The sequence below is a fragment of the Cydia pomonella genome, chromosome 18, assembly GCF_033807575.1.
Source record: "Cydia pomonella isolate Wapato2018A chromosome 18, ilCydPomo1, whole genome shotgun sequence".
Lineage (NCBI taxonomy): Eukaryota > Metazoa > Arthropoda > Insecta > Lepidoptera > Tortricidae > Cydia > Cydia pomonella.
In genome coordinates, this window is record NC_084720.1 from 3,617,694 (window position 1) to 3,631,010 (window position 13,317).

Below are 13,317 nucleotides of genomic sequence, written 5' to 3' on the forward strand. Positions count from 1 at the left end.
TCTCACAACTTTTTACCGCAGAACAACTGAGTTGCGAGACTTGGTTTTTTTGACAAGTATTGTTTTTGATGGGATTAAATTTAAATCCACCAAACAATTGAAAACTATGACATGTCAATGAAATTTCGAATATCGATCATCCCAGGTAGCACCTGCGCTTTATAGCAAATGTATAAACTCATAGTGAACACTAATCAATATGTAAACAGGCCCTAAGGCAAGTATGCACGCTCGTAGGGGTCTTATCCAAAAATAAATCATTGATTATCTCCAAAATGAATTTAGCTATAATACCGGTTTCTTTGAGAAAGTTACTATTACTACTAGTTACTATTACTACTAGTTACTATTAGCTACTGCTAGTCTGACCGTTAATGTTAGGATTTTTTTTTAATTGATAATTAATGATATAAGGACCTAATTAATTGTCATTTGAATTAGCGCTCCGCGTTACTTTAAGCGAGCTCGGGAATTGTGGTTTCTGTTCACCCTGTATATCAGCCGTACAATTTTGGAACCAACGGAAACATTTCATTTTGGAAACGGAAATTTCAGTTTCCATTCAAAAATACCATACCAAATACCGAATTGTACCATATGGAAATTTGAACTACATATTTACTCGTACATACATACGGACATCCGCACATAAAACTACTTAATATGGTACAGTTACGTCTGAAAACATCGACACCATCAAAGTGCCAAAAATATGTATTCACGCCTTTACGACCCATATATTAGGGTAGTGTATACATATTTTTGGCACTTTGTCCGTATCGATATTTTCGAGACGTGACCGTACACTGGACGCGTAAACGCAAGAATCAGACTTAATTATTCCAGTTATTATCTTACTCACAACACGGCTTGGAATTACCGCCCGCCCGCAAATTAAAATGACGTATGTTCCAACGAGATATTTGTCACATGCGTCGTTTTATTTTATCACTTGTCGTTTTGCACACATGACATGACTGTTGTTTATGAGACCGGTATTTTTGCTCTTCTTTAAGCAGTAAAATAAGCTACGCTTATTAGATTACAGGTTAAATCGTATTTTTTTGTTTTAAATTTTTTATTGCTGCTGTCTGATTGAAAGCGGTTACCGTAGCGTATGGACGTGTGCAATAGCAGGGGACACATACCCATTACCGGTTCTTTAAATAGGTACCTGTAAGTGTACAGTCGTTTCTCGAAGTTGGTACTCTATTCTGTTAGGTAGTCTATTGGGAATATTTCAGCATGGGAGCTAGTTCTTAGTTCGCCTTTGTACTACCGAATTATTTTCCATCTGATGTAACATTTATTTTTCTCGTACCTACAATAAAGTGTTTACTTACTTACTTACTTTACTTACTAGTTAAAAGTTGGAACAAGAAATTTGCTGCCGTTGAAACTCTAGGTCCATGGGGTCCCAGCGCGCACAAGTTTTTTGCAGAAATCGTGAATGGTCTGGTTGACGTAACTGGTGACCGAAGAGGTAGCGGCTTCCTCGCACAACGTATCAGTATTGCGATACAACGAGGAAATGCCGCCAGCATCCTTGGTACATGGCCTCAAGGGCCTATTTTAGATTAGCTAGTTATAGTAATCCTCTGTATATATCCATTATGTGTATTATTTTTATGGTTTAATTAATATTTGTCTAATATTACCTACATTGATCTATTTTTATTAATTTACTCTGAATGTGGATGCCTTAAATAAATTAAAGCAGTTTCCGCATCCGCTGCGTGCAGGACATTAAAACGATTCATTAAATTTTTCAATGCAAAGTTCTGCTTGAGTTAACCTTACTTTCAAAACTTGACAGCTTTTTGGATGTTTTCTGTATCAAAATATTTTGTGATAATTATGATGTGTAAGCGGTGGTGGCCGTGTGGATATGACGTCCGACTTTCAATCCGGAGGTCGTGGGTTTAAATCCTGGCTCGTACCAATGAGTTTTTCGGAACTTATGTACGAAATATCATTTCATATTTACCACTAGCTTTTCGGTGAAGGAAAAACATCGTGAGGAAACCTGCATACATCTGCGAAAAAAATCAAAGGTGTATGTGAAGTCCCCAATCCGCTTTGGGCTAGCGTGGGGACTGTAGCCCGAGCCCTCTCGCGCATGAGAGGAGGCCTGTGCCCAGCAGTGGGACGTATATAGGCTGAATTATTATTATTATTATATGTATTTTTAAAACCCTAAAAATCTCTTTAATATCGTGTTCAAAAACAGAATCAATTTTGCCAAAATATCTCCGCGTTTAAAAACTGTCACTAAATAATTGTATAGATTAACCTCTAATTTGTCATTGTGCCTGCATAATAATGTGAAATTTAAGACTTGGTAATAATATAATTTAAAAAACTAGTGACTATGTGACCTATAGACCTCGTGAACCCTCATGAGGCTGTCTGAGGCTCTGCCATTATCCTTTTTTTTTAAACGGAATAGACAAAAAATCCATATAATGATTGCTCACAAAATTGTACGAGAATCGCGCTCCCGCGCGAAAAAACATTTAGGGGAAGGTGGGGAGGCTTCGTATGCGTTTTGCTCTAAGCCTTGTAAAATAAAATGAAGCTAATCCTACTTCATCGTCTACTTATCTGTCTATAACAACGTATATCTAATTTGATATTAATCAATTTGGCCACGTTATAACGATTTTCCCATTAAGTGGGAATCGTACGAGGCCACCTCACTTGTACACCATTCGTACCCACCTGGAATTCATCTTCACCTGTTCCAGTTACCTTTTAGGCATATCTTAATGATCTGGTTTTGTGATTATTATATTCTTGATTTTAATTTTTCTTCATTTCCCCCAATCAAACGGAACAGAAAAAACTGTTCACATAATAACCTTTTGCATGTATTTACAAACTAAACTAAATTATTTTTTCTAATGCCATCAAAACTCATTGAAAACAGATTTATTCGGAGGAGAAACAAAAAATACTTTCAAGTAGCTAAAACACATAGGAATTGACTCTTTCTGGCAAAGTCTGCTACCGCACTACCATCATTTGAGATATGAGAGGCATATGCATCTCTGCATATGAGAGGCAGTCTCGTAAACAAGATATACAAATATGAACGCTTTAGCATGTTATGATGGAAATATTACCACTGGCTCCTACACATTTTATTGCAAACTCGTTCGCGTGTTTCCTGTAGACATCGCAAACTTAAGGGATTCTAGAGCTAATTTTTACGCGGCACCTTTACGGGTGGGATACAATTTTTACAAGAAAAACAGGATATCTGGATATCAGGGTACCTGAGTCGTTTTCTTTGATTGTATTGCGCACAGAAGTGACCTTATTCTCTTTTTCTAAAATGTGTTTGTCCCCACTGTACGAAGTATACCCATCTTCCTCTATGGTGTTTATTCATAAACACGCTATAAGCCTCAATTAGATAATAATCATTTTCACGTCAGCAGCTCGAACAAGGGTAATTTGCTGCTTAAAAACAGTGAGCAAAATCGCATTTTGCTCACCAAGTGAGACAAAATAACATTCAAGTGACCTTTAGATTCGAATGTCATTTCAACGTCCGGGGCCTAATACAAGTTCGAAATATTTGGATTCTATTGTCTTTATCCCTTTCACATCATTAGCAAAAAGAAAGAGACAAAAAAAGTGCATACGTAATTCAACGGTATATTGATGGTTTATAATAGACCCCCGAAATAAGTCAGACCGCATCGTTCCAAAACACCCTACGAGTCTTCATTCGTAATAATTAATTAATGAAATAAAAGTTTAAAATTTAATAAAAACACCATATTTTACGTATTTTATTATATCAATCAAAACAATGAACTTATACAAATTTACGCAATTGTTACGCAGTAAATAATTCTACTTAACTACTTTTAACGATCTCTACTATAGTTGACAAATAGTAGTATCCGCAATTCGGACCGGATCTTACAAAGTTTTTTTTTATAAAAAAAAGTTGTCGATTGAACTGTCAATTGATGTTCGTTAATTCATTATTCTCGTATTATTTTATTGAAATTTCTTTCGTTTTGTTTTATTGCGGTAATTAAAGTTAATTGTTAGAATACCTTCAGAAAACATGAGTGAAATAGTGATCCGTCCGTCTGGATTACATTTTTTCAGGTTGTATTTTTTGATGGCTGACTGACGTGAAAAATTTTGTGTACTACACGAGATCAAAGTTATTTACATCTCGTGCGCTTTTGAGTCCCTTACTACGCTCAAGATTCTAAATTAGAATCTTTCGCTTGCACGGGACTCAAAACAAGCACTCGAAGAAATATCAAACTTTGCTCTCTTGTTGTACAAATAACTATTGTCTTACTCTGTCATTTTGCTTTATGTATATGTAAGAAAGGGTAAAACATAAATTAACTGATTGGGAATGTCTATTATATAGTGAAGTAAATTATTAATTTACGTACTTTTGAACACTCATTTCAGCTAAGGGGTATATTTTACCACGGGTGTATTTATAAGGGTTTGGTGTATTGTGTTTCTTATTAGTAATTTAGAAAACATACATGCCATACAGGGTTTAATTTAAAGGATGTCTCGCGTTAGACCGGCCCGGGTCCGGGCCGGAGCTTCCGGCGTTTACTTCAATGACAGATGATCGGTGATCACGTGGTGCTTCCATAGAAAACGAAGCGCCGGAAGCTCCGGCCCGGCCCCGGGCCGGTATAACGTGAGTCTTCCTTGACCCTATATAGGGCAACGGTCTCAAAACAGACCATCTATAACATCAGCTATATGTATTTTTTATTGTACAGAATTTTTAGTATAGGCTAGAATTGAGGATTGTTTTCAGTATTGTCCGATAAAGGGTTAGCATCATAGAGAAGAACAGGCAGGAAGAATTATACTGCATTTTCCTTGCACATACATATTATTACCCTCAAAAAAGGGTGAGTATTTTTAATCTAAGGTTAAGGTGGGTGGGTTTAGGGTCGGCAACGCGCATGTAACTCCTCTGGAGTTGCAGGCGTACATAGGCTACGGAGACTGCTTACCATCAGGCGGGCCGTATGCTTGTTTGCCACCGACGTAGTATTAAAAAAAAATCTAGCTTCTGAAAAAATAGTTTTCCAGACTAGGTATAATAATTGCAAAATTAAAATTAATTTAATACTTTATAATTTACGTTTTTTTTTTTCAAAAAACTCATAGTTCTTACATTTATTCAGCTAATAAGCAACAGGGCACTTTTACATGGCTATCAAATTAAAAAAAAAAACTAAACTCACCATTTAAATTGTAAATCACACCCACGCACTGTCCAATCAAGCTCATCAGCACAAATTTCCACATTTTCATAAAAATAAAATTTTAAAAAAGTTTAAAAATTAACGGCGCGTGTCATATGTGTCGCGGACAAGGGTGGCGCGCGCAATGAGCGTCGCGCACGATATCCTTGCGTTATGATCTACTTGCGCGGCCTTAGCCACGCACTGCGTTTTTGCAAGTGCGCTTATTTTAGGCAGGGATCGTTACCGGTATAACTTAAAATCAAAAAATCACGTAGCATTCAAAATATTTCTTTGATATTCTAGGATGGTATTTAGGTAAGGGCAATGAACTATCAAATTGCCTAAGTGAAATGCAAATATTTACATAAATAACCGAGATACCGAAATTGAATACCGGTTAATTTGTATGAAAAATATACCGGCTTTCGATCTCTTATTTTAGGATGGCCGTCTAGTATTTTTTATTTATTTATTGTTTGGAGCCTGTCGTGTCCCACTGCTGGGCAAAGGCCCAAATTTCCCAATTTCTCAATTGATCTCTATCCAGTGTTGTGTCTGGCCACTCCTCCTCCTAGGAGTCCAGTTCATCCCACCGTTGCCGGCGGGGTCTGCCAGATCCCGGACTCAAGTTTCGAGTTTTTTTTACATATTTTTTATATACCACGTTGGTGGCAAACACGCATACCGCCCGCCTGCCGGTAATGCCGCACTCATACACATTCTTCGTACGTTGCGTGCATACATACATTTTCCTTTGCTATCCTTGCGTTATGATCTACTTACCTACAGCGCGTCCTCTATCTAATTCCCATTGCATTAAGCATTGTTATGGCAGGTGTCCGGATCTCTTTACAATAGCCCAATCTTTTGACCAGCCAAAGTTCAACACCATAACCGGCCCTCTTCTCCACTTTATTTACAATAGCCCCTACACCAGCTGGGACCGATTTACGGGTACTATTTGTGCCCGTGAATGGGTTCTAGCTGGTGTATTACATAACATCAAATTTGTCTAAAAGGGCCTCTGCGCTGTTGGCTTCGGCCCCACGCATGCCTCCCAAAGGTCGGGTCCCGGTCCCGAGATATGGAAAGACATAATAATAAATCTCGGTCTTTTAACAATCTATCATTCTATTATATAAAGCAATATACGTATCCCAAATCCCAAGTAACACAGAAGTGTTGTATAAAGGTTTAGCAATAGCTGTCCGCCGAACTATAAGCACAAAAGATAGGCTGAATAAATACTGTATAAACGTCTACTCAACTTTTGTTCAAGCAAACCGGGCACACTTTTAAAATATTTAATGTGAATAAGAGCAATTTAATATCTGTGTTATAGCAATTTAAATGTCCGCATAGCTGAATAACGCATAGCTTACACTATGTAAACGAGCTAATTAGAAATAATAAATAAGAACAAATATTTTAAGTTAATCAATATTAGGAATTAGTTAGATAGTGCAATAGTAGGAAGAAACTGAACTTATTTTTTGTCTACCTAATTCAAATCAACTGTGTATTGTTTTTATATCTTACGTTTTCGTAAATATCAAGTTACCTAACTGACGAATAAACGATGATTAAAATTCTTAATTTTTTATGAACCTTCCACAAATAAAACTGTTTTAACTTTTTGACCACCAAAGACGTCATATGACGCTCGCGGCTACAGTCCAATATCAACCTTCTTGCGTAACCGACAAGGTTCACGATTACGCGCCGCGTACGGTAGGCGTGGCGTTCAAAAGGTTAAAACACTCCCAAAAACGTTCGTTTATAAAGCTCAGTTGGCTCTGGACATTTAATAAGCGAATCCTACGAAGATAATGTTATCCTCACGCCAAGTTCGAGTCTAAGGAAATGCACTCATTGTTTATATGGGGAAATTCAAAAACAAAAAATAAAACCGGCCAAATGCATGTCGGGCCATGCCCAGTGTAGGGTTCCGTAGTTACCCGTCCACCACAAATAGACATGGAACGGGTGCTATTAGTAAGTATCATTTAAAGTAATCTGTAGAGTTAAGTGACCTACAATCAAATTTCTATGGGGGTCACTAAAGTATGCAGCTTACCGGCTATATAGTGAGCTGCGAAATTGCATGTGTGGTTTTTTTTATTTGTGTAAGAATTAGGAGCGAGAAACAGATCTCATACAAATGTTTAAATGCTCCAAAAACTTTTATAATAACTAAAGATTCGAAAAAATCAAACAGGAGCATAGCTGTGTTAACATATTTTTAATAATTTTAATATCCAGAATGGAAAATGGGGACTACGTTTGTATGGAGAAGCGGTCACCCTTTTTCCTCTTAAGTTCGTTGCCGTTAGCACTTAGAGCTAAATACTATTGTTTGTATGAGAAAATTACAACCTTTCATACAAGATTAATTATTTAATTATTAGTTACTACTAGCTATGTTTTTTCTAATAATTATCTGGTGCTTTATTTTGTGCATGGTATGAAATAATTTAAATACAGGAAACTTGCCTATTCTTACACGTTTTCACAGAGGCAATGAAAAGAAAACACGGAAATTGGACGTATAGTCTGTCAAGCCATTTCCGTCACTAGAAAAAAGCGGCAAATTTAAAAAATGTAGGTGCGGAAGTGTTATCGTCCCATAGAAAATTAGGAATTCGCGCCTTTTTCTACTGACAAACTTGTTTTACAGACTATATATCTGCAAGGGCCAACTCTAGTGAAAAGCTGTTCAAAACAAAATGATGAAAACATGTCTAATTTTCATTGGCCAAGGTTCTGTACCTCGAAGGAAAAAACGGAACCCTTCATCAATGGCCGCTGCATCCCTGACGGATGATTGTTGCAACGCTGTATTGTTGTACTTCCTTTGTTTTTGTTATATCATGTAATTTAATGTGTCTTGTTTGTGTCTACGAATAAAAAATATTCTATTCTATTCTATTCTAAGAGCGGTTGAGACGGCCAATGCATTTCCGCTGCACGGCACTTCTTATATCAAATACTCAGGTCTACTGTCCCTTGGAGCTGTGAAAAAATCAAACTTCTAAGCCAACGCAATCAAAAGATACAGCCGTTTATGCCGCAAATTTTCGACCCTCGCAAGGGAATCAAAACCTACAGGGTACTTCCCGTGAACTCAGAATCTTGAAATTTGGTACGTAGCAACGTCTTATAGCACAGATTAAGGAAACATTGCGAAACCGTAAATTTTTAGTTACATCATATAATAATATATACCTACAGGTTTGTACGGAACCCTCGGTGCGCGAGTCCGACTCGCACTTTCCGATTTTTTTTTGTGATTTCAGAGTTGCCGGAATGGCGTCAATCATTAAAATCGGAACATCAAAGCATGACGATGACTGGCTGGAGCACCTTAAGCAGAAAAATCTTCGTCGTGCTCCACCTCCTGCGGACACGCGATTTGTGTGCGATCGATGTGGGAAGAAATGTCTTTATAACCACCAACGGCGATGCCCCATAAACCCACAAGCGCCGCAACAAGCATCTACAACTGATGCACTGAAAGAAATGGTTTGCATAACTGTAACAAAATTTTGGTTACTGTTTACACAAAAATTGGGACTTGCGAACTATGTGTTATATGTTACAAAACCGTGTTTGGCTATCAGTGTTCAGGTACTGGGTATACACTACAAAATAAGTTTGTAAATTTATGCAAAGTTTATTTTCTTATAACCGTAGTTTAGTTATTTAGTAAAGTTACAAAACCAGTTCGGCTATCTATTTTTTTTCAGTGTGATGTGGCTAATGATGCTGTAGTAAAAGATGATCATACCAAAAGTAACAAAAAAAGTGGGGATCCATATAAGGGCATGTTCGGTATCGTGTCCTATCTGTGAAAAAATAGAATTATTTTGACGCGAAAGCTTTTTGGCCTTTAAATGGAGGGTTGGTCGACATGGACGAACCTCATAAAAAAAATATCGCTTCAAAAATTTTTTCTTCTACTTTTTACTAGTTAAAACTAGGCACTTCCTGTATATCTTGTGTCACATAAAATAACATACCTGGGCGACCGAGCTTGCTCGGTTATAACTATTTATTGTAATATGGTGGTGTATAGGTGACAATCTTAACTACTTACATTTTTTTACTAAATTAAACTTGTCTAAAACAATAAAAAATAAAAAATTATATATAAACTTGAACATATAAAAAAAAAACAAAAATTAGTCACCGGGCGAGATTCGAACCCATAACACTCGTTTCTACCCGTCCGCGTCTTAACCCGCTGGACCAGACGGACATTGGCCGGCAACACAAAATTAGCGACCATATTCTGCGTCGAAAGAAAAACGCATGAAAACTGGAAAACACGCGTTTTCCCAAACATAAGACTAATCTAGATCGATTGTATACCCCCAAAAACCCCCAAATATCAAATTTCAGCGAAATCGTTAGAGCCGTTTCCGAGATCACAGAAATATATATATATACAAGAATTGCTCGTTTAAAGGTATAAGATGTATATTCCCCGGTCTCCGCATTGCACATATCTTGTTAAATACATTTCATCGATATAATGAATCTGAAGCAGGAAAAGATACACTTACCGGCATTTAGAGCGGGAAATCAAAAAGGCCGTCGTTAAATCACAGACGTCATCGGCAGCTATAAACGACATAATTATTAAATTTTAAAGGGTCTGTCAACAACCAATGTCCTTGCAATTGATTGAATTGAAGTGAGAAGAATTTCATAGTTATTTTGAATCTAAAGAAATAACGGTACTTTTTCTATGAAATTCCATTTCGGGAGAAAACGGTTTCCATTAACTATAACTATCTTAACAAATCACTTTGATTTTGATGTCGATCGCTTCAGCATAATATATTGTAAGTTTATAGGATTCGCTTTTTTGAAGAAAAAAAAATTTGATTTTGCAAATTTTGTAAAAGAGGAAAACCTGCAACAAAGTACAAAATTTGCAAAAAAAAATACCGTTATGTCGCTAGAATCGCAAAGCTATTCTTCCCTCTTAAGTCATTCACTAACTAAAAAGAATACCTTGAAGAAACTTTTTGGTCCATATTACAGTTCGCGGTACAACTTGCTATCGGTACGAAAAAAGAATACTAATTTCAAAATTTCGCTTTCATTGCATGATTATTGTTGTTGTGAGCGTGAGTTTTACTCTCGTGCCCTCTATACTTAACGTTTACGAGTATTTCCATAAAGCAAAGACGCTTTCCATATAGATTTTCGTACATTGACTCGCCCGTTGCTATCTCTATTGCACGCGTATAATTATATTGCTGTCCAGCTCGCACAGTGACATTAACAACCGGAATCATGGGCGGGACAGTAATATCATTATGTAATGACGACCGGTTTGGCCTAGTGGGTAGTGACCCTGCCTACGAAGCTGATGGTCCCGGGTTCAAATCCTGGTAAGGGCATTTATTCGTGTGATGAGCATGGATATTTGTTCCTGAGTCATGGGTGTTTTCTATGTATTTAAGTATTTATAAATATTTATGTATTATATATATCGTTGTCTAAGTACCTCAACACAAGCCTTATTGAGCTTACTGTGGGACTTAGTCGATTTGTGTAATAATGTCCTATAATATTTAAAAAAAAATGCAAATCTGAGCATGATCATGTAAAGTCTGACCTTGGTACTCTAAGGATAAGGGTAGGCGGAACCGCCCCGGCGAGCTATTACAAAAGACCAGAGCAGCTTCGGATTACTAATTATCCCATCTTGGACCGAGTGGAGATATCGCTTCCAACACATTTCTTGTAGCTGTTGTAACGCTTGCGTAGTATTGAAAACTATCATAATCCAGAGGATTGCTATATTCTTTAACTAGAAAAAGTGAAAATGAAAGATACATTCTATTATAATTCTATAAATACATAAATATTAAGTAAGGCATATTATTTAGAATCTTTTTACTATGTATTTAATAATAAATGTGCATAGTTTGCAATTTTTAAGTTAGTTCGAAGTTGTTGTTATTAACACACATATGTGCAATAGAGATAGCAAGAAGGTCTATGTACGAAAATCTATATGGAAAGCGTCTTTGCTTTAACAATATTATACTGACGGCCAGATTCAAACTTTAAGATACGTCAAACATTTGCTAAAGATACGATATCGTCGGTTAAGAGTGTAAACCTGCAAAATCCATTTTTAGGGTTATGTACCCAAAGGGTCAAACGGAACGCTATTACTGAGACTCCGCTGTCCGTCCGTCCGTCACCAGGATGTATCATGAACCGTGATAGTTAGCCAGTTGAAATTTCTACAGATTATGTATTTCTGTTGCCTCTATAACAACAAATACTAAAAACAGAATAAAATAAATATTTCTTTCCAATCTCGAGGTTCTTATCCAATCACCGAAGTTAAGCAACGTCGGGCGGGGTCAGTACTTGGATGGGTGACCGTTTTTATAGATAATGGTACGGAACCCTTCCTGTGCGAAATGGATTTGGCAGGTTTACACTCTTAACCGACGACATGGATTAGATATGTCAGTGTCAAAATGACGTTTATTCGAACAAAAACATCACTTTTGACATTGTCATATCCAATTATATTGTATCTTTAGGAAAATTTTACGTACATATCTTAAAGATTGAATCGGGCCGACTGTTTTGCGGAAACCGTTATTTAGTTATCTTTACTAACCTTTTGAACGCTTAAAGTCGTCGTTACTAGTCGTGCCCACAGCGCCAAGGACAACTATAGGTGTCATGGCGGACGCTGTCAAAGTAACCTTCACACTCTCGAGTAAGGTTTACATTAGCTCGCTTGCATCCGGCAGCTTGGCGTTTGAGTGATGTTTGTGTTTATGACATAAAGCGTAAACAAAATTAAAAACCGAAATGACGTCATAGCTTCATAAGTGTACATATAACAAGCTGTAGCTAGGTAACTGGTTTGTACCAGCGTCACAAGACATTGGCCTCCGGTGGTTATTGACAATTTTTAATATTTTTTTATAGGTGGCAAACAAACATACGGCGCGCCTGATGATTTAGTGACTAAAAAGCTCTATAAGCCAATGAGAATTTGAAATAGAGGTGGATTGTCAAAGAAAACTTTGTAGCCACAGTAAATTTACTGCCATCTTTCAACACACGATTAAAACATTTAGAACGCCATTTTGATTCTTATTCTTTCACGTGTTAAATTTGTTAAACATCGCCATCTAATAGATCAAAGGCCACAAACTTTAGCCGGTGCCCGGTAAGATGGCGCCACTTTTTGATATTTAACAAAAACACATATCAGTGAAAGAATAAGGATCAAAGTCAAATGGCGTCCTAAAAGTTTTAATCATGTGTCGAAAGATGGCAGTAAATTTACTGTGGCTACAAAATTTTCTTTGACAATCCACGTCTATTTCCAATTCTCTTTGCTATTATCAATAAACGACGGGCACTTAACCCTGGCTCGTAAAAAAATCGATTTCCTCGAAAAAATCTTGCTTCAGAAAAACACACTCGTAAATTGTGACATTGACATGTAAAAGTTACATACAACTTTCCCATTTGCCTTGACCTTGACGCTGCGCCAGACGCTCTTTTTGGGTATGTAGGTCTAAAAACACGTTTAGGCGATTCACACATTGACAACATGTTCTTCTGCGGCGAGCAGGGCAATCATTTTACGAGCAAGGAGACGACGTCGACGCTGCTCAATATAAATTCCTCTTTAGTGTGTTTACAGAATTTTATGTAATTTTATGCTTCAGATACAAATATAGCGATACTTTAAAAAATATAGCGAATTTAACACATTCACTGCCAGACAAAAAACGGCGCACTACCCCAGAAACCGGTGGTCTTATAGCTGCGTACAATGCCGGATTTAGAGGTCTGGAGGCCTCGGGCAATAAAGGAGTGGAGGCCCCCTGGCCTCAATTTTTTCCAAATAAAATGGTAAATTTACCCAATTCTCTATCGTGGGGGGCCGGATTTAGGGGAGGGCAACCGTACAAAACAACCCGCCCAGCGGGTTGTCCGGCATCTGAACAAAGTTCACGAGCGCCCACCAGGTGGGTTCCCGGCAGTGAATGTGTTAAGTTCTTCA

The 13,317-nt window shown here is 37.3% G+C and overlaps 1 protein-coding gene across 1 annotated transcript in view; it reads right to left on the minus strand.

Annotated features, from left to right (window-relative positions):
• The window catches only part of LOC133527814 (nose resistant to fluoxetine protein 6-like), an 86,369-nt gene extending 80,955 nt beyond the window's left edge, over nt 1-5,414 (minus strand). The window contains exon 1 of the mRNA XM_061864993.1: nt 5,253-5,414. Coding sequence (XP_061720977.1) covers nt 5,253-5,322 — 70 coding nt within the window. The 5' untranslated portion in view covers nt 5,323-5,414. The remainder of the gene's footprint in view (nt 1-5,252) is intronic.
• Nucleotides 5,415-13,317: the final 7,903 nt, after the last annotated feature.